This window comes from Lampetra planeri, chromosome 81, assembly GCF_965212315.1.
Source record: "Lampetra planeri chromosome 81, kcLamPlan1.2.h2, whole genome shotgun sequence".
NCBI classification, from domain to species: domain Eukaryota; kingdom Metazoa; phylum Chordata; class Hyperoartia; order Petromyzontiformes; family Petromyzontidae; genus Lampetra; species Lampetra planeri.
Window position 1 is genome coordinate 2,135,876 of NC_136185.1, and position 27,272 is coordinate 2,163,147.

The 27,272-nt window shown below is 47.6% G+C and overlaps 1 protein-coding gene across 1 annotated transcript; it reads right to left on the reverse strand.

Moving 5' to 3' along the window:
* Nucleotides 1-1,744: 1,744 nt before the first annotated feature.
* LOC144738319 (tripartite motif-containing protein 14-like) lies at nt 1,745-24,938 on the reverse strand. The gene is made up of 6 exons (XM_078621336.1): nt 23,968-24,938; nt 8,645-8,740; nt 8,197-8,430; nt 5,923-5,945; nt 5,489-5,778; nt 1,745-2,622 (listed from the first exon to the last, which is right to left on the reverse strand). The coding sequence occupies exons 1-6, from the start codon at nt 24,424-24,426 to the stop codon at nt 2,081-2,083; spliced, it is 1,644 nt and encodes a 547-aa protein (XP_078477462.1). The 5' UTR covers nt 24,427-24,938; the 3' UTR covers nt 1,745-2,080.
* Between the last annotated feature and the right edge of the window lie 2,334 nt (nt 24,939-27,272).

Below are 27,272 nucleotides of genomic sequence, written 5' to 3' on the forward strand. Positions count from 1 at the left end.
ACAGCAGTAGGATATACAGCAGGATACCTGCAATTTTTAAAATATCAAGGGTACACAGTTTAACACAAAAGCAATAAAAATACTTGTAGGCCGAGCGCGAGAAACGTCTTGCCGCACTCGTCATGGACGGCTTCTCACACGTGTGTTTGAGTTTTTGGAGATAAGCACCGCCCTCAACGTGTCATCGGAGCAAGAGATCACTATTGATAATAGCATTGGAGGTGAAGCGAAAGAGGGTGGCGCGCTCATTGATGGGCTTTAGCTTCTCGCTGCACTCGGGCGGCAGCTTAAGGGATTCCAGGTCGTTGAGCGAGCGCTGGAGAGAGCGAGAGAGTGTCAGCCAGCTAGTGGTACATTGGCGGCATGATACTCTGGTTGACCTGGGTACATGTGACCGGATGATACTAGAGGGAGGGCACCGGTGGAGGGGGCCAATGGGTGGTCACATGGTCTGGAAATAACTCTCAAGAGCCTTCGGGCAACGGCAAGAGAGATCTATAAGGTGGGCAGGGTGAGAGGCGGAGCAAGCCCCAGCCCGGCCCGATATAAGGGGGGGAGGGCTGTGAGGGGCTCGGGGTTCTAACTGTTGGAGAGGCAGAAGATCCATGTCAAGCTTGAAGAAGCCTCCAGCCACGCGGTCCGGGACCCAGCTTGTGGTCCGGACCGGGATAGTGGAACCGTGTTCGGTTCCGCCGTAGAGTGGTTAGTTGGGTGGTCGCCACCCGAGAGTGTGTTGTGTTAATAGCCTGGAGTATGTTGTGCTAAGAGTTGAATAAAACGTGTTGCTCCCAAGACTAACGTCTGCGACTCAGTTGGACTCACTACACAAGTAATGCGTTTGGCACATGACTCATTCATGGCTGGTCATATGGAAGTATCGCGCACACAAGTTCGTAAACCATTATTGGCCGGATGTCAATTCTGATATTGCCAATCGTGTGATGCCTGTCAACGGACAATAGCTAAGGCTGGGTGCCGAAGCCTCCCTTGGGTAAATATGAATTATAAGCACACTTTCAATGGTGGATTTCGCAACACGTTATCCAGATGCGAAGATATTGAAATCCATAGGAACAATGGAGGTGGCAGAAGCTCTAATGGATATATTTTCACGAACAGAAGTCCTATGGGAGCTATTGGGTGAAAGAGAGACAGTTCACTGCAGAGCTTGTGAGAAAAATAGGGCGGTTGTTGTCTATTTAACAAATATTTACACACCCCCTACAACCCCTAGTTTAATGGCTTGGTGAAGAGGTTTAACGAGGAGAGCTGGGAGAGAAGCTCCTGGTCGTTGTGGAGACATTGAGGAAACTTCTCAGAAGTAGTGTGTGCAGGCAAAGACAGGCTGGCCACGTGCTGAACAGGCCGCACCACAACCTAACGAACTCCAGCGAGGCTTGGCCAAGCGCCCACCCCTCCCCTTGGTCGGTGGTGAGGATCACTCTTCCCACCCATCTGGTGCCCATATACACTTGTACAAGTTGTACAATTCAAGGATATGTGACGCCCTGTGTTGCAAGAGCATCTTGTCGGGTCAGCACTACTGGAAAGTGGACCTCGGGAACACGGGGCAGAGGTGTTGGGTTGCAGCTGCCTATAGTACTACAGATTGTAAAGTACAATGCGACGTGATGCCCTCTGGTGCACATATACAGAAGTACAAGTTATACAGGATATGGTTAGGTTTGCACTGGTGACAACGCCAAACAGTCCAATTGAAGCAGGGATCACACCACGCAGCTGGGCCGATTCCTCAAATTTTATTAAAATAATTCAAATGTCTGCACCAGCGGAGTCGGAATCAGAATATGTATTTATACTAGATGAATCCGATGAGCTTTACAACTCTTTTAATAGGTAAGAACGTTACAACAATAACCAATGAAAAGTACAGGATAGGCAAACAAATCATCCAACAACTTACAAATAAAATTAAACCATCCCTATCCGACGCTCACCTCCACCTTCACCCCTCACCCTTCCCCTCCACCATCACCATCCGTCCCCTCACCCCTCCACCGTCACCACCCCTCTCCTCTAACTTCCCTTCTGTTTCTTAGATATCTGTCGCTCTCTACCCTCAGGATTCACAGCTCAGATCCATTATCCTCATGTAACCACCCCCCACCCCCAGCACGGGATGGAGAGGCAGAGTGAATCGGTCATGAATTGCGTGCAGGGACTGCATTGAGTCTGCTCGGTAAAACTCCAGGAGCCCCTCTTCCCAGTGCAGAAGAACCCCGACTCTGCGGAGAGGCTCCCTCACCTCTACTGGGGTCTCCACTCCACCGTGACTCACTGAGAAGCGGGTGCCATCTTTCTTTAAACACCAAGACTCATCGCCCATTCCCAGGATGCATGCAGCATTGTCTCCTTTCCGTGGGATCGTCCCGTACGCGGCTCCAACCCAACACCACTGCCCCTTGTTACCAAGGTCCACCTCCCAGTAGTGCTGACCCGACGAGAAGCTCTCGCAGCACAGGACTTGTGGACAGAACTCAAACCGGAGGGGGTGATTGGGGTGGCGCTGGGGGTCGCGGGTCACCACCACCATCCTGAGATCCGGGGAAATCTGGAGCAGGTTATGGGCTGAGTTCGTGTCAAAAGTCGGTGAACATCCATCTGGGAGACCAACATCACCACCATCAACATCACCATTACCATCGGCAGAAACATCACCATCAGCAAAATAACTATCACCATCAGCAAAATTAACATCATCAACACCATCAACACCATCAGCAACACTCTCACTCACATTCTGCAGAATGCAGGAAAACGTACAACAACTGCCATTCGCTACGACGTGGCAGTGACGTCACCACAGGGCTTGTGCCAGGCTAGGTGCACTTTGAGGCCACGTGACGTGTGAAAGTCTCGATGCTGGAAGGAGGTGACTGACCGAGATGACTGATCGAGATGACTGGCAGATTCACCACCGGTGCCTCTACTTTTCCAGCTTACTGTATTTTATCCACCTGGCGCTCTGCTCATTGTTGTGAGATTCGCTACTCTGCCCTATGCTGCTGGAGGGTGACTGTCTTCAACTACAATATAGCGTCCATCATGAGCCTCCTCCACCACTAATACCTGTCTTCAGCAAGTCCAATCAGCTCCATATCCTCCTGTACCACATCAGTCCATTTCTTCTCCAGCTGCTTGGGGACTCAGTGGCTGGGCATGCAGGCTACATGACCCAACAAATACAGCCTGCTGAACGAGGTCACTGATGGGAATGTGTCCAGATCTTTCAAGGCTCTGTGAGCTCATCACACAAACCAGGCTGGTGAAACTAAGGATGGGATGTAGGCAGGCCAGCCTGAATGTTTCAAACCAGTGCAGATATTCCATTAGAGAGGGTCACATTTCTAAAACATAAAGGGAGGAAATAACTGTGGCTGAGAACACCTGGAGCTTTGTATGAAGTGCCAGACAAGGTCGCTTCCACACAACAGCATTACGCACCTAAAAAAAAGATAATGCCGCTCAGCTGATTTGGATTGAGACCTCTGCTCCCAAAACTTGTTGGTGATTACAAGCCCATAAACTGAACAGAAGTCATGCAGCCTCTTGACATTTGTATTGATCTGATCTGGCCTTAAATTTTGTACCTACATTGTGCGTACATCACCACTCAGGAATTAGTCACCCAATGGGATTACTCTTTCCCGAGAGGCCACTTCAGCCAGCACCTGAAGCAGGAGGTCATAGAAGGCATCTGACTCATCAGTCTTGCCTGTGTAGTGATGTAAAATGGATCACTACGGCACGTAGCGCTAAGTGCTGTAAAACAAGGAAATATGGGTGCAGAGGCTAGCACACCGTGCAATACCATACAGTGGGTCACTAGGGGCGTGGTACCGGGTGTGAGCAGAAAGTGGCAAATGAGTCCTACCGACAGAATAGGGAATAGCAGCCACTCCACCAGCGCAGCAAGTAATTGCCACATCCTTGGTCATGGGGGAGCGTGGTGAGGGCTGCTGGTGGAGGGGGGCATGTGAGGACGAGTCACCCTGGCATCGGGTGAAGGACGTGATGGGCCGGGGTGAGGAGTGGGGGGGAAAGGTGACTGAGGGGACATGGGAAGTGTAGCCCTGGTATCTTCTGGAAAGTTTCTGAAGGGGGCGTGGTTAAGGCCGGAGCCGGGCAGGTGGCACGTGCAAGGTAGTCTGGAACCTTCGAGAATGTTCCAGAGGGGGGCACGGCCAAGGGTGGAGCCAGGTCGCGCCAAGAGGGATAAAAGGGGAGCCCCGATCGCATATCGGGGCTGTCTGCAGGTGAAGTGGAACCCAAGTGCTACGTTTTCGTCTTCATCTCCGTCTCTGATATCGTGGGTCAGACAGCACGTTGGCTGCTCTGACCCGGTTATAGTTATCCCGTGTGCGCAAGAGATAGGCGTGTTATAGTCCCGTGTGTAACGAGTGTAAGAGTCTGGTGTATTGTAGTCCCGTGTGTAACTGTGTTATGTAATGTAGAATAAACTTTGTTGCCTCCTGAATGGTGGTTCCGAAGTAACTCACTATACCTGCATCCCTCCACTGATGTTCATCTTCTGTGGGGGTGTAAGCCACCACCGCCACCATTTCTCACCTTCAGTTGATGCGGAGGTGTACACACAGTAAGCCTAGGACTCACAGCTTCCACACAATGCCTCCACGCTCCCACACCCCGTTCATTCTTTTGTTCAGTAGGAACGCCCCTCCCTGTTGTTCGGCAGTTTCCACCCCCGAGTGAAGGACTGTCCACCCCTCATGGTGACTGGAGCCAGAAGCAGCGCACTCGGCCTTCTGTATTATGCAGAGGTGCGATACCGGTCCAGCTCCTGAAAGAATGGCAGCCTCTTCTCTGTAGTGAGCATTCGGACATTCCATGGGGCCACTCCATGTTTGCTGCTGTGTTTGGAGGGTGTGGGTTTAGTCTCCTGGCTCACACAATTGAGGTTTGGCCAGGAGGTATGGCCAGGAGCCTCCATCTATAACTTGGCTTAATCTCTGTTATTTGTGGTTTTGTGGTGATTGGGAGGGGTCACCTGGCCCTCTGGCCCATCCAGAGCCCTCGGTGGGCATCTGTGGTGGCTGCGAGTGTCATGAGGGGAACAGCCAATTGTGATCGGCCTCCCATCAATGGCATTGCCCTCAGTCACCACAGCATTACCGACCAGCACTATTAAGGAGGTAAGGGGTTGTTTTTGCCAGTCGCCACCACCATCACCACTTCCACCACAGCCATCATCAGAGTGTGAGGCAGAGTGAGTGTGTCATTGAGTAAGTTGAGTTTGTGTTTTCTCTCCTGTTTTACAGTGTGAGTTAGTGTGAGAGCATGAGTGAATGCAATTGAGTGACTATGGGGAGTTTGTATGTTGTTCCATCAACAACAACACAGCATCATCATCATCGATGAAAGCAGCTACAATCTTAACCACAGCAACAGTGCTATCCGCAACAGCTTCCCACTGTACCTCAACCTCGCTGCATGAAGCGTGACTCACATCTACTGATGAGTTCCGCTCTGTCGAGGCCGCGCCGAGCAACTGCAGGTAGTCCAAAAGCTCTGGCTGATTCGACTCCCCATGGAGCTGACCTCCGCCGGAACGTGGGCACAAGAGCAGCTGCTGGAGCCCCGATTCCTCCTATAGGTTGCGGTGCATCCGGAAGTGTGTAGGTTCTGAACGAGAGCAGGCGCTCGTCTATCTGCTCCTGCAGAGCAGCCGTTGTCTCAAACTCCAGCAACGCGCTGGGCCCAGTTGGCTCCATCTGCTCGCATTCCAGACTTGTGAAGCTATGCGAGGTGGAGGCGTAGTGGAGAAATCAGAGAGAGAATCAAAACAGGGGAAATGGCAGCCTAGAGAACCATGCATGGGTCCTTCATGAGCATCGATGGAATTTGTGAGAGCTGAACTTGAGTGCGATGGGGCATCCCTACCTTGCCCAGTGTAGAGTGCAGCCCTAAAACACGACAACAAACACGACAAAATTCAGCAGAGTCAATGCACAATACAAAGTGTCACTGAGTACTGAGTGTGTGGGGCTGTTAGAGGCACCTAGCATCAAGAAGTGAACACACCTACAGCAAACAACAAGTGTCATACTCTATGGTTCTTTCTTTTTGGGTGGCGACCGAAACGTCCTGATCTATTATTTTTTCTACTATGTGACTTTACCGAAAGAACCAAATAGTATGGATTTCTGCAGTCACGAAAGCTTCAAATCAAGATTGAACAACTGTTCTTCGCCACTAAGTGGTGGTGATGTCCCCACAGCACTTGTACCAGGCCAGTTGCACTTTGAGGCCACGTGAAGTGTCGATGGCTCCTTGGCAGGAGGTCACTGGATGGACCCAGGTGCCATGGGTTGCCTCACTGAGATGACTCGCAGATGCACCATCTGTGGTGCCTAATGTACCAACTTGTTGCATTGTATCTGCCCGCCGCTCCGCTCGTTGTTGTTAGCATCGTTTTATTGAAGGCCAACTGCCTCCTACTCCTCAGTTGCATCCTTCACAAACCTCCTCCATATAGGCTGATACTAACGCCACTGGTACCAATCATCAGCAAGACCACTCAGCTCCACTTCCTTCTGTACCACGTCAATTAATCTCTTTTCACCCATTTACCCCGCTCTATCTGGCCAAATTGAAGCTGCTTGGCCAAGAAGTAGCTGGGTATGCAGGCTACACGACCCAGCCAATGCAGCCTCGTCTGCCGGAGGAGCTCCGTATCTACATTTTTTTTAGATGTTCAAGCTCCTCACACAATCCAGCCTCGTTAAACCAAGGAGGAATTGTAGGCACGCCAGTTTAAATGTTTCACAAGCATAGCGAAGGAACCACATACATTTGGCGGAGAAGACTTTGAGTTTCATATTGAGCAATAGGTCAGATAGCTTCCACACAGCGTCACACAGCTGATGAAAAGAAAATGCCACTCGACTGATTCAGTAAGACCTCCACTGCCAAAATGGATCTGGTCATAAGCACACTGTCCAGGTACAGAAACGTCACCACTCTCTCCCCGACTGCTCCATCGATCATGAGGAATGAAGGGAGGAGAGTATTTGATGACAAAAAAAATATGCAGGCAGGTTAATAATTATTGTGGGGCCGATCTCACAGTGACACACTCCAGGTGCAGCAGCAGACTCTTCAAATCATCAGAGTGAGCAACAATTGCCAGGAAAATCAGCATGCATAAACATGGTTTACCATAAAGGAGTCTTCCCTTGACCGCTCATGGGCACTGATTATCCTATTGTATCCGTACCAGATGGAAATACCCTCTAGTTCAGCCATGGAAAGCTTCTCGAACTATGTGGTTGAAAAATATGTAAATTAATGTAGATCACTTCAGTATAAATGGGTCAACCCTCCACCACCAGATACAGCCAATTAGTAAGGGATTTGTTACGTAAACAACGCGCCAAATAGTTACTACTTTAGCCCACTGGTGTGTTGGGAGAGTAAATCAACAACATTTATACCATTTTATTACGACGTTTCGCGTGTAATTACACCCAGAATCATCGGGCGATTTGCCACTATTCTGGCCACTATTCTGGTAAATCGCCCGATGCTGGATGTAATTATCAGTGAAACGTCGTACTTAAATTATAAATGTTGTGAATTTACTCTCCTACACACCGGTGCACTGAAGTAGTAACAATTTGGCCCTTTGTTTACGTGACAAATCCCTTACTAATTGGCTGTATCGGGTGGTGGAGGATTGACCCATTTATACTTACGCGATCTAATCCAAGAACCTTTATTATGAATAATATTGGTTGTGAAAGCCTACGTATTAAACCGAATGTAGAGGCTAGATGACATCGTTGTGACTCGACCACGCAACTTTATCTGGGCCTGCCCACCACCATGAAGGTCCATAAGGAATTAGAATCAGAATATTTATTTATACTAGCGGAATCCATTGAGCTAGAACGCTCTTTTTCACAGATGTTTAGGAAGGGTACGGGGTAAAAAAATGATTGGCCACTGTGACAGCTGCAAGTGCCATGAGGATATCAGCTGATTGGTATCGGCCTTCCCTCCAATTGTTGGGGTGCATAGCGAGGGTCTACAACGTTACCGACCAGCAGCCACCAAAGAGGACAGGGATTGTTTATTGCCAGACGCAGCAGACAGAGCACACTGGGATGGGCGAGTCTGGGCCATAGACATGCCACGTCACGCACATGGCAGCACCTCGAGAAACTCCACGGGGTCTTCGGTCTCCTCCAAGCTGCGGATTCTGCTCAGTGCCTCCCTCAGGTTGCCCAGAGTTGCCCGGCTCTTTTCAATCTCCTGCCGGATCCCCGAGAGCTTGAGGTCGCGCTCCTTGTCCACGGCCCTCAGCGCCGAGGCCTTGTCCTCAGAGAGGAGGTGCAGGAGCTTGTCATAGCTGCTGCTCAGCCTCCACTTGATCTGCCCCGCTGCTGCCTGCGGTGGCAGCGTGGAACATCACAGTCGCTCTCAACTCCTCGAGAGTCATTACACGATTTGTGGAGACTCCGTGTCCTGGCTTTATACCAGAGACTACAGGTGACATATATTGTTGAGTCTTTCTGCTGCAGTTATGTATCGGATTACAGTCTTTATTGACAACGGGTTATCTGTCCGAGTGTGACCATGAGATGATACAGTGATCCCTCACCTCCACAGTCTTGGTTGAGTCCACGAGGCCGTTCACCAAGGAGATCTCCGACCCCTCTCTCTTGCTCAGTCGCAGCTTCATCGAGCTCAGTTCCTCCTGCATGGAGTGCGACTCGCAATGAACATGGGGACAGCTCCTGCTCCGTAGATGCCTGGATTATTCGAACTCACTACCCCCCATGATCCAACTTCAACCAATCAGATATTAATAACTCAATGTCAACATAATAGATGTGCCTCGGAATCTCGGAGGCAAGACACACTGACTGCACCATTGAGGACCTGATTCGGGGAAGAGTTTCAGGCGTCCATGAATAAACTGGTGCTTGAAGTGGAGGAAGTTGATGGTTTTCAATGCAGTCACCAAAGAATGACTGCACTAAAAAGCACCTTCATAAAAATTTGGGGTTTCACTTCGTTCAGATATAAGGTGATGCTTTACTGACTATGGTGAATGTTTCTCTGTCGCTGGGCATGTGGGAAAGTGTGCCCCTAGTGAACAAAAAATAAGAATAGGTGTTAACCTTTCTGGCAATATAATAGGAGTTGTGTTAAGATGTTCAAACACAGCAGATGTTCAAACACAGCAAATGTTCAAACACATCTTAACACCTGTTTCATTGCCACAAAAGGTAAAATCTATTCTTACTTTATTCATCATTTTGTATACTAACTAAAAAGTCCCGTATATATATTCCCCCTCGTATTAAGATTTTAACCAAGGGAGACACACTTGCACACACGTGGTTTCTGTGACGCTTTCCAACGTGTGTTTGCCCTCGGAAGCATTTGCTGTTGCATAGGGGAGGGGAGTAGAGATTGGTGATGGGGGTGGGGGGGTCGCCAACTGCAGCTGCAACTAATGATTACATTATCGCTGGGGACTTTCGCCAACAGCGATCCGAGACCAGGCCACTGTGGGCTTGAGTAAGATTCTATGTGCATTCCCACCACGGCAGTGGAGGAGAAATGGCTGGCGAATTTTCAGATTACAAGTCGATGGTCAGTGGGACGGATGAGAGTCAAGGACATGGCCCCACATCACTGTTACGTAATGATGTCGTCTAGCAGATGTTTTTGATTGGACCTGGTATACATCCATGATGTGTGAATGTTCCAATGTCAGAACAGCATTTTGGTGCTCACAAGTCCATGGGCTGCATATTTGTCGAGCAGCCTCCTACCGTTGTTATTGAGCTGATCTGGCCCATGCCTTCTAATCACTCCAGCCCAGGTGCCTACGTTATGACCCACCTCGGCATTAAAGTCACCCAACAGGATAATGCTATCCCGAGTGGCCACTTTAGCCAACAATAGGGAGAGGAGGTCCGAGAAAGGGATCTTACTCATCAGCCTTGGTTGCATCCCTCCACTGATGTACATTTTCTATGGGTATGTAAGCCATCACAAACACAATTCCTTGTCTTCTGTTCATGGGAAGGCAAGCCCACAATAGCCTAGGACTTCAGACTTCGCCTTCCACACTGCCTTGCCCCTTCATTTTTTTCCTAAAAGTGCCACTCCCTGTTGTTTGACAGTTTCCTGCCGAATTGAGGACCGTCCACCCGCATGGCGACTGGAGCCACAACAAGTCCACTGGACCTTCTGGATAGCATAGAGGTCCAGGTAGTACCAGTCCAGCTCCAAACAGGGAATGTAAGCCCCTCCTCCACAGTGAGCGTTTGGACATTCCACGTGGCCACTCGCAGTAGTGTCCTGCTCACAGGTCATTGGTATAAATTAGTGCCAGGTGGAGTTACCAGCCCCTCATACACTCTGCTCTCGATATAAACAGACTTTTGTGGAACGTGCTGTTAGCGAGCACCTATGAAGGCTGACACTGCACACGAGGGGGTGGATGGCCAACACTACGCCGGGCTGCCTTTGTCTCCCTAGTGGCGATATTTACACACACCCATACCCCCTACTCACACTCACTTCTGCCTCAACACACTCACCCCGATTCACACTCCCTTCAGCCACACCACCCTCACCCTCTACTCACACCTACACACATCAACCTCAGCGTTCACCCTCAAATGACGTCTCATACAATGCACTACAGACCACAAAATGCCCTACACACCACACTTATACGCACGAAATTACAGCACAGACTACAAAATTGATCATACACTACACTATTCTTTATGCCACACTACACTTCACCTTAATAAATTCCACTGTACATTACAGTACAGGTGTGTTCTCGCTTATGCGTTCCGCGAAAAATTGCTCAATAAGTGAAAACTCGTGAAAGGATCGACGTGGGCTCAAAATGTTCATACTCTTGAACGACTTTTGGTTAATGTGAGAAATACAAATTATATTAGAATAAAGCAATGAAACATCAAATTTAAAACACTTTCCCACACATGAAGAACACCAGTGCTTGCAGGTGCCTTGCATTTAATGTTGTTTGAAGGGTAGATGATGATCGTGGGTGGAGGGTTCAGCAGATTCCATGCAAGACCGCTGGTTCAAATATCACTCGCCATTGATGTTAGACGTGGCTTGGAATAGAACCAGGGTTGCTGGGTTCATAGTCACAATGGAGGGATGCGAGATGGAGCGCCAGTGCCCTACCCACCCACCCATTCCAAATTGTCTCGTTAGGGTGAATCCTGCGTATAAAGAACGTCCCATTAAGCGAGAGACACGCCTGTAGTGTACAGTGCTCGGCGTAAAACATGCACGTATAAACGTGTAAAGACCAAAACACAACAGACTACTTGTTGATGCGTACACTGAGCGTACAAACATGGGCAGTCAGGAAGCAGCACAAGGCCTCCGATTGGTGCCCCTAATCTGGGAGATACCACGTTGGCTGGATGGTGAAAGGGGAAGTACAGAGGGGCCTGGAAAGGGATTGGCTGGATACAGAAAATTGAAATTATTTGAGGAAAAATAAAAACGCAAATGGTGAGAAAATGAAGGCTGTCTGACAGTAGAATGGTTGACAACCATTGGAGGGTGGGATTGGCTGAGGGAGATAGGGTGAGGGAACATTCGAGAAAGGAGGCTCGAGGAATATAAAAAGGGATAGCACAAAAGGAAGGGATGCTTGGAGAGAAGAAGTTCATACCTGAAGAACCGAAGCTCATGCTTGAAGACAGTGTTCATGTCGACCAATAAAAGCTCCTAATAACTTGACGAACATGTCATAATTACAACTTGTGTCAGAAGTGGGGTCACTTGAAGATGTCCCACCTCAGCCGATGGTAGGAGGCGACTGGGGAGCCTTCACCAGGCGGTTCGAGGCTACATACCAGGCATTAAACTAGACGGAAGAGGAGGCAATAAAGACACCACCCATGGCCTTAAACGACGAAGCTCTCACCATCTTCAAAGCCATATCGCATAGCGAAGGGCTACGCTGCAAGCAACCTGCCGCGAGATGGCTGATGTCTTTGACCCGCCATCCAACGTAAAAAGGAAGTTCCAATATCACAAGCGAGAGGAAACAAAGTCGCCCTTCGCCTACCATAGCACTCTGATGGTGCTTGGGCAGGCGGCTTACCCTCGTCTGGATGAAGCGGTGCTAGATTCGTTGGTGATGGAGAGGATGCTGGCCCTGGTTTAGGAGATGGGCGTTGCTCTGCCCATAGCGCAGGAGGAAGCACATACCTCCTTGTAGGTAGCCCGGTGTCTACAGGCACAATAATTGAACCGGCGGACCCGAGTGGTGGCACGAGTAGAAGAGGTCCTGGGGAGTGGCGCCTGCACATCTACCGCCAGCAGGGTCCCACCCATCGCGACTGCAATTGGGGGGGAGGGGAGGGTTCATAGAAGAAATAGCAGCAGTGGTCCACGGGTGGACAGGGCCCAGCAGAATGGCTCTGCAGCGACCTCGAGGGTGGAGGCCAAGAGTGGCTCCACGGCGGAGCTCACCCATCACCTGCCATTTCTGCAGCTGTCAAGGACACATTGCACACAGGTACAGGAGCGGCCCACTGCCATCAGCGCCAAGAGCATCCACCTCATCATTGGCTGCCACGGCTCAACAACATCAGCCATGTCGCGACACCTTAGGCACCCGGCTAGATAATTAATCTCATGCACCTAGGAACTCCTCGCCTCTCACCATCTCCATCGCCATCCAGTATATACCATCTAAATCGGTGAGTGTCGGGGATAACGGGGTCGTGAAATTCCCTAGAGAGGGTCGGGACTCGCTTCTCCATCAGTGGCCCGAGTCGGGCAAAGAGTGGAAGAAGCTGGCTTGGCTGGTCGTAGCGGCAGCCCCCAGGGATCTCGGTCGTGGTGAGCTCAGTGGGAAGAGTAGAGGTACGAATTTTAATTGATACTGGGGCGTCGGCCAATATTATTTCCAAATTGATATTCGACTTGTTACTGTCCTATCGCTTGACACCAGTCACCAGCACATATGTGGCAGCAAATGGTGATAAATTGGGGATTGAAGGGCAAATCGATGTGCAGGTGTGAATTGGGAAGCTTACATTTTTGGGACTTATACTGGTGAAATAAGACTCTGGCCATTTTCTTTATCCACAAGGTAAGGTCTTTATTTCACAGCAAGGTAAGGTCTTTATTTCACAGAATGGGTCCACACCTTCATCCTCGCCTTCTCCCACAAGACCCCAAACTCCACCTCCTGCTCCCTCTTTTAAGCTCTTTCTGGCCCTGCCCCTTGTTGCACTGTCTCCACCAATCGTCTCTTACCCTCACCTGGCCTAACCATTCCACCTGACACTCACCCAACCCTATATCTCTTTTCCATTTTGCATACACCATGCTCTAACCAATCAGAGCATGGAGTGTTTGCTCCCGCCTTCTTCATTACTCTGTCCCAGGGATCATGTGAGACAATCACGACAATACCCCCACCTGTGGGAAAAAACGAGCCGTCCTCGGCTACGTCCACCCATCCCTGTGTAAGGGTTAGGCCTGGCGGCCAACCCTATGTCTGTGTATGATGTAGTCTTCCAGAAGTCTTAACTTCACAGGCAGGCCAAGTTTAAAAGTAGCAGAGCCACTGACAACCGACTTTGTCGGTGACGCCACACACCAATCTGACTGGAAGGCAACAGAGCATTCAAATCAGACTGGTGCAAAGGGAAGAGGCGGGAAGATAAAAATAATTAACAAGGGGCGGTTGATAACCGTTGGTAAAGGTGATTGGAGGAAAAGAGGATATATAAGGGACCCGAGAGAGAGAGAGTGCGGGGCGAATTTCTGTAGTGAAGCTTCTATAAGTACGGTCTCTACGTGTTTGCGCATTACACTGGTCTACAGCCAAAATGCTTCTGAAATAAATGCAGTCCAACTTGACTAATTCTGGGTCACTGAGAATGAAAATGATGTTTAAAATTGTTGATTGGCTCTAGTGTTCACGATATGCTACTGGGTCAGTATCGACGACCCTTGACTTGGGAATGGCGGAGGATAAGTGAGTTATAAAGGGAAGGGATCTCAATTATAACCAGAAATCATTAAAATACATCTTTTACTGGATCTATGAATACATCTACAGTGGGGAGAAAAAAGTATTTGATCCCCTGCTGATTTTGTACGTTTGCCCACTAACAAAGAAATGATCAGTCTATAATTTTAATGGTAGGTTTATTTGAACAGTGAGAGACAGAATAACAACAAAAAAATCCAGAAAAATGCATGTCAAAAATGTTATAAATTGATTTGCATTTTAATGAGGGAAATAAGTATATGACCCCTCTGCAAAACATGACTTAGTACTTGGTGCCAAAACCCTTGTTGGCAATCACAGAGGTCAGGCGTTTCTTGTAGTTGGCCACCAGGTTTGCACACATCTAAGGAGGGATTTTGTCCCACTCCTCTTTGCAGATCTTCTCCAAGTCATTAAGGTTTCGAGGCTGACGTTTGGCAACTCGAACCTTCAGCTCCCTCCACAGATTTTCTATGGGATTAAGGTCTGGAGACTAGCTAGGCCACTCCAGGACCTTAATGTGCTTCTTCTTGAGCCACTCCTTTGTTGCCTTGGCCGTGTGTTTTGCGTCATTGTCATGCTGGAATACCCATCCACGACCCATTTTCAATGCCCTGGCTGAGGGAAGGAGGTTCTCACCCAAGATTTGACGGTACATGGCCCCGTCCATCGTCCCTTTGATGCGGTGAAGTTGTCCTGTCCCCTTAGCAGAAAAACACCCCCAAAGCATAATGTTTCCACCTCCATGTTTGATGGTGGGGATGGTGTTCTTGGGGTCATAGGCAGCATTCCTCCTCCTCCAAACATGGCGATTTGAGTTGATGCCAAAGAGCTCCATTTTGGTCTCATCTGATCACAACACTTTCACCCAGTTGTCCTCTGAATCATTCAGATGTTCATTGGCAAACTTCAGACGGGCATGTATATGTGCTTTCTTGAGCAGGGGGACCTTGCGGGCGCTGCAGGATTTAAGTCCTTCACAGCGTAGTGTGTTACCAACTGTTTTCTTGGTGACTATGGTCCCAGCTGCTTTGAGATCATTGACAAGATCCTCCCGTGTAGTTTTGGGCTGATTCCTCACCGTTTGCATGATCATTGCAACTCCACGATGTGAGATCTTGCATGGAGCCCCAGGCCGAGGGAGATTGACAGTTATTTTGTGGTTCTTCCATTTGCGAATAATCGCACCAACTGTTGTCACCTTCTCACCAAGCTGCTTGGCGATGGTCTGGTAGCCCATTCCAGCCTTGTGAAGATCTACAATCCTGTCCCTGACATCCTTGAAGAGCTCTTTGGTCTTGGCCATGGTGGAGAGTTTGGAATCTGATTGATTGATTTCTTCTGTGAACAGGTGTCTTTTATACAGGTAACAAGCTGAGATTAGGAGCACTCCCTTTAAGAGTGTGCTCCTTACCTGTATAAAAGACACCTGGGAGCCAGAAATCTTTCTGATTGAGAGGGGGTCAAATACTTATTTTCCTCATTAAAATGCAACTCAATTTATAACATTTTTGACATGCGTTTTTATGGATTTAGTTGTTGTTATTCTGTCTCTCACTGTTCAAATAAACCTACCATTAAAATTATAGACTGATCATTTCTTTGTCAGTGGGCAAACGTACAAAATCAGCAGGGGATCAAATACTTTTTTCCCTCACTGTATGACTGGGTTTGGACAGTACTTGCTTTTTGAGCAAAACAATGAACGGTGCAATCTGAACCTGGTATTGCATCATACATTATATGAATTGCATCATGTTATTCCTAGAAGTAATGGATTGTGCAAATAATAGTTAGGCTTACATCACTCTGCTGAACAAATTGCCCTATATCAGCTCTTGAAATCATTCAGTGTCGTGCCCTCTAATTTGTCAGTATTTGATTTTGCAAAGGGACACATTTATGTTTAGCCAAAGTAAGCAGAGATGCCTCGTACTTGTGTGAACAAAATAGATAACCTCTGCTATGTTTGTGGTGAAGTGACTTTTGCATCACAAAAGTGCAATATAACTACTATGGTTAAGAAGCCTATCACCTTTATTTTGGCTGCTAAATTATAGATCAGGACAAGATGTGGGCCCCACACATATGCTGCAACACTTGTGCAGTAAATATTTGCTAGTGGTTGAACAGGAAAAGGAAATCTATGCCTTTTGCAGTGCCAATGATTTGGAGGGAGCCAACAGATGATATCAGCTATTGTTACTGCTGCATGATGCCTCCAGTTGGGAATGGTGTGTCAAAAAAGAAAAAGTGGACTGTGCATTATCCAAACATTCTATCAGCTACACGCCCAGTACCCCATGGAGAATGACTTCCGGTTCCTGATGCACCAAAATCATTCTCACTTGAGTCAGACGAGCAAGAGGAAGAGGATGAACCTTCTTGTCCTGAACCATGAAGGTCACATGACCCAAATTTTCTCCGATCCTCCTCCTCTGAACCACACCTCATAACACAAGGTAAACTGAAAGATCTTGTCAGGGATTTGGAACTACCCAAGAGTAAGGCGGAGCTGTTGGGCTCCAGATGGCAGTCGTGGAATCTCCTGGCAGGTGCTGTTAGGGTTTCCATGTTCCGTGACCGTCAAAAGGATCTTGTCCCATTCTTCTTTAAAGAAAGTTGATCTTGAAGCCTGCAACAACATCGATGGTGTGATGGGAGCCCTCAACACCGTTCATGATACAGATGAGTGGAGACTGTTCATTGATTCATCGAATGCGAGTCTTAAAGCTGTTTTGCTGCACAATGGCAATGTTTTGCCATCAATTCCAGTTGGTCATGCAGTCCATATGAACGAAACCGATGACAACATGAAACTACTTTTGAGGTGCATAAACTATACCAACATCAGTGGCAGCTTTGTGGTGATTTGAAGGTTGTTACTCTCTTGCTTGGTCTGCAGACTGTAAACACAAAGTAGTGCTGTTTTCTCTGCGAACGGGATAGTCGTGCGAGAGATTCCCTTTACATTAAGATAGATTGGCCACTCTGACAGTCATTGGAGCCTGGGAGCAAAAGTGTTCAGCATCCACCACTTGTTGAATCAAGGAAGATTTTGTTACCACCCTTACACATCAAGCTGGGTCTGAGGAAGAACTTTGTCAAAGCGATGGACAAAACACAAGCAGCTTTGAAGTACCTCTGTGGAAAATGTCCAAGGATAAGTGAAGCTTAAGATAAAGAAAGGTGTCTTTGGTGGTTCTCAGATTCGTGAACGTCTTCGAGATGCATTTGACAGTGCACTGAGTGGCAAGAAAAAGACGGCATGGAAAGCCTTCCACAGTTAGTGGCAACAAATTTCCTCGGAAAAAAACAAGGCAGACAACTACAGGGAGTTGGTGGAAAACCTCTTCAAGGCATGCAAAAGCCTTGGTTGCAACATGTCACTAAAGATTAAAAAAAAATCACTCTCATCTAGATTTTTTCCCACCGAACTGCGGAGTGAGCGATGAGCATGGCGAGCGATTTCACTAGGACATTCCAACAATGAAGAAACGCTATCAGGGCAAATGGAGACCATCATTGCTTGCAGACTATTTCTGGACAATGACAAGAGATGCTCCATTTAATGAATACAAGCCAAAAAGCGCCGAGTATACACTGAATAAGGATTCAACTACGTACTTATATATAATATTTCTAGATTTGAAGCTTTCGTGACTGCAAGGGTTCATATTCTTAGGTTTTTTCGGTAAAGTCACGTAGGTAAAAAAATAAAATTAATAAAAGTAAAATAAAAAATAAAATAAAAATCACAACGTTTCGGAGGCAACACAAGCTTCCGTCTTCAGGTGGAACCGTCACAGCACGATAGCTGTATGAAGTGAGAGAAATTCCAAGAAACAGTATTTGTATATATACTGGTTGAGGGTGGGAGGAGCCAAGGTAGGCCCTGAATAGAATTTTTTATTTTTGTGAGGTTCGGTGCAGCTGAAGCACGCTGTTAGGAATGAGCCTTTGTTGTGTAAACTAGGTGCGGATGATGTAAAGGTGCGTGTAAAAGGGACTGAACGTTTTTGTTATGTAGAGATGATGCGGCTGAAATCACTGCCAGGAAATAAGTCTTTGTTGTGTAGAATGGTTGACTGAGCCTATTATTATGTAGAGGTGGTGCGGCTTAAATCGCTGCCAGGAAATTAGTCTCTGTTGTGTAGAATGGTTGACTGAGCCTATTATTATGTAGAGGTGGTGCGGATTAAATCGCTGCCAGGAAATTAGTCTTTGTTGTGTAGAATGGTTGCTTTAGCCTATTGTTATGTAGAGGTGGTGCGGCTGAAATCGCTGCCAGGAATGCCCCAAATATGTGTAGTTATATATTTTTTGCATGGTTAATACATCTTTCCAATGATTACTAAGTTTGTACCCATCATCACGGTTGAAATTATGCCTGCGTTTGTATATTTGAATGGCCTCGTGTACAAACCTTTGATGGTAGCCAGGAGGCTTGCAGAGCACCTTAGTCTCGGAAAAGACAATTTTATGAGAGCCCACAGCATTGTAGCAATGATCGGCAACGGCGGAAGAATCAGTTTTTCCATGTTTCAGATCTGACTTGTGCTCGCGGACACAATCAGAGATATGACGTTTCGTTTCTCCAATGTAGCAATCACCACAACTGCAACTCAGTTTGTAGACTCCAGGGTATTGTAAGTCAGGAATGACATCTTTCACATATGGAATTAGATCACGGATTTTATGTACTGTACTGAATCGGACTTGAATCTTATGTTTGTTTAGAATTTTGGAGATCTTTTTGGTCACGCCTGATATGTATGGTAACGTGATAGTTTTGATCGGAGTTTCATGTGGCTGTTTCTGTATGGTGGGAGAAACAGCTTGGCGGATGGTGCGGTCAGAGTATCCGTTCATCCTGTGGGCCCGATGTACATGTCTTAATTCACTGGCCAGGTGGTGTTGGTCAGAAATGCCATGAGCTCTGTCGTATAGCGTTTTGATGAGAGAATTCTTTTGAGATGGGTGGTGGTGGGAATCGGGTTTCAAGTAGGAATCTGTGTGGGTGGCTTTCCTGTAGACAGAATGTCCCAAGGATCCGTCAGGTCTGCTCTCAAACAGAATATCTAAGAATGGTAGTTAACCATCTTTCTCCACTTCCATGGTGAATCTGATGGATGGGTGTCCGGTGAATCTGATGGATGGGTGTCCGGAATTGATGTGGTCCAAGCAGTGGTTCAATGCTGGGAGGCCATGTGGCCAAATGACGAAAGTGTCATCCACATACCTTTTGATTAATAATAAATATTACTTATATAACCCTTTTGCTGATTTTTAAAGTGTTGCTTGAACAGAACAGGTGACATGTTATCATGTAAAGCAACTATAAACACATGAAAAAACCTAGGTTTACAATTTATGAGTAAAACTCTATTTACACAATATACATAGACAGTTTAACACGTAGGCTTTCGCGACCAATGTTATTCATAATCAACGTTTTTGGGTTTAGATCGCGTTATTTATAAATGTGTCGTAACCCTCCACCACCCGACACGGCCAATCAGTAAAAAATGTGTCACGTTGACAAAAGACAAATAGTTCACTGCTTTAGCCCACCGGTGTGTTGAAGCCACAACATTTACAATTTGATTACGACGTTTCGCTGGTAATTGCATCCAGCATCATCGGGCAATTCGCCAGAATGGTGAGGCGCTGCTGTTTCTCCCGTTCTTATATAGAGCAGCAGCAGGGTGACGTCATCATTAACTCATTAACTCATCAGGTGCAAAGATTCAAGGGGGGAGTGATTGTAATTATATACTAGATTAGTAATCTAGTATATAATTACTAATCTAGTATATAATTACAATCACTCCCCCCTTGAATCTTTGCAACTGATGAGTTAATGAGTTAATGATGACGTCACCCTGCTGCTGCTCTATATAAGAACGGGAGAAACAGCAGCGCCTCACCATTCTGGCGAATTGCCCGATGATGCTGGATGCAATTACCAGCGAAACGTCGTACTCAAATTGTAAATGTTGTGGCTTCAACACACCGGTGGGCTAAAGCAGTGAACTATTTGTCTTTTGTCAACGTGACACATTTTTTACTGATTGGCCGTGTCGGGTGGTGGAGGGTTACGACACATTTATAAATAACGCGATCTAAACCCAAAAACGTTGATTATGAATATACATAGACGTTAAATGTAAAAACTTAAATATTTTGGGAACAGTAGCCAACCATCTTCTTGGTTCTTTCGGTAAAGTCACGTAGAATAGAAACAATAAAAATAATAAAATAAAACATAATAAAATATTTCTCACGACGTTTCGGCCACAACGCAAGCAGCCGTCATCAGGTGAAAAACAGGTCTGTCGGGGAGACAGCGTCTGAATGAAACAGCACCATGCTTGGAGCGTATATTTAAGCTTAAATATGTGGCCGCGAGTGTCTCTCTACCTCTCACGCTGTCTGTCAGCAGCGTGAAGAAGTAAGATGGGAGTGTTGTAAAATAAAGACAAATAAAGACCGGATTCCAGAAGTCGCTTCCACGACCTTTATTACACATGTGTTGTATGCGGTGACTCTGGAGGTGAATGTCCCGAAGGTGCTGTAGGGTAGTGTATGGTGGAGAATTCTTGGCGACGCCTCGAACTTTTTTGCTGACAACAGTCGTCCACAGCGTGGCCCTACAGATTTCACCGTAAGGACCTCGCACACGCTCGGGACCACATTATCAGCCCGTCTTCCGGTGGCTGCAGCTCGGCTGTCCATTGGTCAGTCAGCGAAGGGGGTGCATCCATGTGAGGAAGAGTTAGTCCTTGAAACCGGCAGGCAAGGCAATCCTCTAGACCCCGCTAACGGTGATGAAGGAGGCGATCAAGGCAAGTGAGCCACGTGATGGGGGTGACATGGGGTTTGAGCCTGCTCAGATGCACAAACCACCGGCAGTAGTCAAGTTGCGCGCGTAGGTACTGGGGGCACAATATTTACACAATTTTCACCGGACCCTGCCATGGTCGGTGTAATTTAGCAGAGGTTCCCTCTGGGACCTGTGAGAAATGCAGCCAGGCCTCATCCCTGACCTTAAAGTACACAGGTTTAGCAGCTCTTAACTTTAAGTGCTCATTGACCTTTTGCGCCACCATATCACGGGCCTCTTGTAACTGCTGCAGCACCAATTTGACTGAGGTCGGCCAAGCAGCCTACCTAGGCGGCAGGTCAACGTGTTGACACTCAAAGGGTTGTTCAGGGTCAAGGCTGTATCTACGTGACTTTACCGAAAGAACCAGCGAGTGTGGATTCCTGCAGTCAAGAAGGCTTCAAATCAAGATTAGATAGAAAGTTGAAAATTCTGTGGACGCGTGTGGGGCCCTACCATACACGTCTAGTACTGCCGGGATGTGAGCATCGCAATTTGTCTGGTCAACCTCTACCGCCTGCGAGAGCATTGTGGTCAACGTACGGATAAGTCTCTCCACCATCCCGTCTGCCTGCGAGTGATAGGGAGAGGTCCTAACCTTCATGGTCCCCATAATGTTACATACGTCATGAAGTAGGTGCGAGAATTTTCTTTTCCCTTGATCGGTTAGAAGTCTCTCCAGTGTCCCAAAACATATCTCCATATAAAAACATCTGCCATGGACCGAGCTGTTTGGTCAGCCAACGGTTACGTCATGGGCCAGCGGATATAATATTCGTCCCCCACCAATAGGAACTTGTTCCATTGAACGGGTTCCCAGTTAAACTTATTAGCGGTCTGTGCATGCTATGCAAAATGCTGCATGGATCTCCTATAGTAGGAGTCAAATCCGACGAACATGGGTCAATTTCTGACGTAAGCAGTGGACGACATGCTTACCGCGGGGGCTCCTTTTGTGTTGGTTAAAATCAAGAGAACTGGCAACAGATAGCTAAAAGACTGGACCGCCTTACCTCCGCAATTGATTGGCTGCTGACGGCGATCATTGAAGAGAGAGAGGAAGAACCGATGCTGCATGGCCTGAACAGCCGTCGCCTCCACCCTCCACGTGGCGAGCTGAAGCTCCACTTCCCCTTGAAGCGCAGTGCACAGTAACGCCAGAGCCGCCGCTGCCATTGGCCATGTGGCCAATGAAGGTTGGGTCGCATGAAGGGGTTTACGGTGACCGGAAGCGACTGGGCGGTGTTTGTAAAGAGATTTGAAGCCACCGTTAAAGTCAGCAGATGGAGCGAGGAGGACCTTCAAGCGCTGCCCACAGTGCTCGACAATGGATCGCTGATGGCCTTCTACATGATTCCAGAGAATCAACATGAATCAATGTGGTTCTCAAAGTGCCTCCATGCACACGCAGAAGCAAGACCGCTATTTGAGATGGTGGCACAAGTGTCAAAGGAAACGAAGAGTGAAGGAGCCAGAGGACCAGCAGAGCCGAGAGGAGCAGCCCAGGATAGGTGGTGAAATTCAGGTGACCTTGGAGGAGATGGCAGCGGCCATCCGGGGATTCAACAGCCCGACAACAGCAGTGGCCATGGCAGACCCGCAGAGGGACCCGGGAACATACGGAGATCTACTGCTACCGCTGCGGGAAGCCGGTCCACATCGCAAGAGGATTCTGAGGGGAAGTCGACCCGAGAAAGCCAAGCCAGCTCTGCCAACATTGTGGGGCTTCCCAAAAATAATCACGCAGGTCGCAACACCCCAGACACCCGGCCCAGACCAATATCACCTGCTACCCAGGGTGACACGCCAGGACAAAATTGGCCAACATCTAAAGCAAAATGGAAAAAACGTGCAAGACGGGTTGTAGCAGTGACTACGGGGACATCGGTTCTAGCAGGAGCGATAGTGGGAAATCCCATTAGGGTGTTGGTTGACACGGGAGAATCAGTCACCATGATTTCTGCACTTGTGTTCAATATGTTACCTAGAACTGGTTTATAGTAAATTTGTCGCGGCAAAAGACGGTCGGTTTGGAATTGTCGGTAAAGTAAAAACGTTAATCCGCAAAGGAGAAATGTGTTTATCGGGTCCATAGCAGTACCATGCTTATTGGGAACAAATTATTTCATTTGGCTACTCATTAAAATACTAATGGGCCAGGGCTGTATAGAGACGCTGTCAGGAGGACGGATATATTTTTTGCAGCCTGACATGGAGACAGGAATGGCTGTCAGAGTACATACCCTAGAGGGAAAGTCGATGACGATTCCGTCGCTAGCACAGGTGTTGGTCCCCTTGCGATATCGAGTGCCATTAATTACCTCACGCGCGGACGCACCAATTATAGTGTCACTATTGGGACCAACAATCAGTTGGCATTCATTAGCGGCGGCGGACACCATTGTAAGATGAAACCAACAATTGTCTATGCAAGTTTTGAACACATCATTGCAGACGATTGAACTGCGAGAAGGGACGGTCATCGCCCAGATTTCCCCAGCAAGTGAAATACAGGAGGATGAAGTAGTTGTGGGGATAGTGAAAAATGGGGTAGGGTCCCGCCTGGGTGAAGGAAATCGTTAAGTGGAACCCTGAGTTGAGTCAAGGTCAAAGAGACTGTCTTAAAAGTCTCCTTCACGAATTTAACGATATTTTCAGTAAGGGCCCATATGATTTAGGGTGCACTGACTTTTTGAAACACCACAAACCACGTAACAACCCTTACTAGTTGGCTGTGTGCAGTGGTGGTGGGTTTTAACGACACATTTAAATATATTTATGCGATCTAACTCAAAAAACCTCTATTATGGATGAAATTGGTCGCGAAAGCCGACGTGTTCAACGTGATCATCTTTCACTGCACAAATTAGTAATGTGCCGAATAAAAATATATATAACGACTACTGTAGTTCACGTGTTTGCTGAAGTGCCTCCCAGAATAACAGCAGGAAAAGGGGGGCGAGGAGAGGTTGAAGTGAGAGAGTGCGACGTGGATCGGATGCCCCGCGCTCACCGACTTATCCTCCTGCTCTTCCTGCACCGGGACGATGTCGTGCCTCCTGTGGCAGCTCGTGCAGCCCGGGCAGATCAGCTGTGCGTCCGTCCTGCAGTAGAGTTCCAGGCCCTGCCCGTGAGGCTCGCATCTCCTCCCTCCGCGTGGGCTGTTGATCGCCACGCGTGGGCTGTTGGTCCCCGCGCGTGGGCTGTTGGTCCCCGCGCGTGGGCTTATGGGAATTTCCGTGAGCATTTCCATCATGTTGGCTATGAACACGTTCTTGCTCAGCTCTGGTTTGCGGTAATAAACCCGACGGCACTCGGGGCAGGAGAACCCAGTCTCCTCTGTCTGCACCGCCCAGTGGCTCTCAATGCATGACTTGCAGAAGCTGTGGCCACAGCTCAAACTCAGAGGGACCTTGAACAACTCCAGGCAGATGGCGCATGAGAAGTCTCCTTCCGGAGCCGGGGAATCCATCGCTGTGGAGCGAGGAGTGTGCGGTCGCACGGTCAGAGGGCGACTTGAGAGAGTCGAGGAGGAGGCGTCGCATTAATGAGGAGCCTCGCCCTCGTCTAAGTATGAGGTCGCTATGGAAACCACCCCTCTGTGTGCTGAGTGATGATGCAGTGGGCGTCGAGCCATGCTGTCACCCACAAAGACCAAGATCCCCCGTATAGCCTGTAACAGACTTAGGGCAAGTGCTGTTAGCGAGCACCTATGAAGACTGGCAAAGTACACGAGGTGGGTGGCCAGCACCACGCTCGACCGCAATTGTCTCCCTAGTGGCACTGTTTTTCACATCGTCCCAGGTAGTCGTTTGAGGCCGAGTCGACCTAGGAGAGACCCAGGACCGATTCAGATAATTGTCACTGGTGCTGGCCTAGAGGTGGGAATCGGAACTCGGGTCGCCGGGTCGATAGCGTTGCGCTAACCACACCACGCCACTGACAAACACTCACGCCTCGCCCTTAGCCTGCCTCGCCCTGAGCCTGGAGCGTGGCAAGAGATCAATGTTCGCTCACCGCCCCCCCCCCCACCTCTGTGGGAATGTGGCTCTGGGCGATGCGCAATGCGGGCGGGGTGGCGCAGGTTTTGTGCGAACCAGTGGTTGAAGCACTGCGAATCTCGGGCTTTGCTTTTGCATGGAAACCTTTATCGTGTAGAGAGTTAAGCGTTGCACTGTTAAACACGACTCATTGTAAAATAATTAGGGAAGATATGAATGATGCCACGGTGTCCAAACACACACCACCACTACAGCCGTACATACACAGCACACAGTTACCATGCACCCCACCGCTACACTACAGCCGTACACCACCAGACCATCACACACCTAAGCCATAGTTACAGAGGCCCATACACTTGCACAGAGACATATATAATTATTATGAGAGACCCAGAGACTTACATAGAGACCCATAGAGTTACATAGAGTCACAAGAACAAGAAGGCTTTCGCGACCAATATTATTCATATTAAAGGTTTTTCGGTTCGATCGCGTAGATCATTCGGCTGCTATGAATATATATTATTCGGTTGCTATGAATTTCCATGTGATAAGCTACTTTGTTGTGCTATCATTTGCGGCGAAGGTTACATCTGGTAAAAAATTGGTAGCAAAAAAGTTTTCAATACACACTTTTATTTTTACTCAAAAGTAGGAGATAAATTAATAAAATTGGATGTGCTGAATAAGTGAGTGGCTTATTTTCGATAGGTTAACTGTTAAAAACAGCATCACTATAACCCTCAACGCCTATGAAATCACCCGGACTTGGAATGCGCCCGATCTGGTCGGACCTCGAAAGCTAAGCAGATCTGAGCTTAAGTAGTGCCTGGATGGGTCGCCACCATGCACATACAGGTAGTCTTAGTGCTTTGGGGCCACGTTGTGTTTATATCCAGTTATACTGTACGTCTATGCTGCCCGCCTTTACCAATCTGCACTGACCAGCAGCGGTGGAAGACGGTCGATTGACACAAGTAGAGTCGATTGACAAAATCTCTATGCTCCTACAGGCATTGTGCGGCGCTCATCTCCAGCAGTGGAAATTCCACGTTCCCAAAAAAGGGACCATCACTAACAACCACTGATGACTTCGCACAAAGTGGTACCTATTTTATCACCCTGTAGAGATGGTAATGATGATGGCTTGCCTATGCCAACCATTGAGCCTATAATAAATAAAAGCATGTGCATTGCTATAAAATAGTCTCCGTAATGAAAGGTTGATAGCACGCAACAGGAAGCACGGCTATTACAATTAGAATGACGATCACCCTGATTACGTAGTGAAATTGCATTTGGAACAACAGGATACGTATATCTCGTTTAATTGTGATTTTTGTGATCTTTAAGTATACCGTACTGTATGAAAACGGTAAGACACATTGACTGCAATGATATAACAATGCACGCATATGCACAACAAAACGTATCGTGACACTGTATTCAACGTGCACACATTTAGCAGTTTAATTTAAAGCATTTATATCAACAATTATTATTATAACATTTTACCAATCAAAATAGGGATAACATAAAATCTTAATTTAAAGCTTTCGTAACTGCAGGAATTCATATTCTTTGGGTCTTTCAGTAAAGCCACGTAGATAGAGAAAAAAATAATAAAATAATAACAATATCACGACGTTTCGATCGCAACACAAACAATCGTCTTTAGGTGAAAAAAGAGGGGGAAACCTGCCGAGGTAAGGCTATTTATAAAGGTTTAGGGATGGGCAGGGCAGCAAATATTAATGTAGGAGAGGTATTACGGAGCTGTGGGGGGTGGCCATTGTGTTGTGAGAGATTAGCATGTATTTTGAGTGATTAGCATGCGCAGTGGCCACATGGAGGTGGGAAATAATGGCAAGCCGTCATTTACTAACACAGCTAACGGTGGCTGTGGTAATGAATGTAACTCAGAGAGTCGAAAATAACTTACAATCACACTTAACATTGACAGAAACAAAGTCGGCATCTAATTGGGACCATGTAGATAACATGACAGCCTCTTCAGCCGCCTCAATGTCAACTAAATGCAAAGATAACTTGATTTACAAGTTCAACCTTCTCTCCAAGAAGAAGCCAGATCCAGACAATAAAAGTTCGATGGTGACAAGATTTCGATTTAAAGCTTTCGTCCTCAGGTGAAGACCAGGTCTGTCGGGGAGACAGCGTCTGAATGAGGAGACGCTGTCTCCCCGACAGACCTGGTCTTCACCTGAGAACGGCTGCTTGCGTTGTGGCCGAAACGTCGTGAGAATTATTTTATTATGTTTTATTTTTATTATTGTATTACTTCCCTTCTACGTGA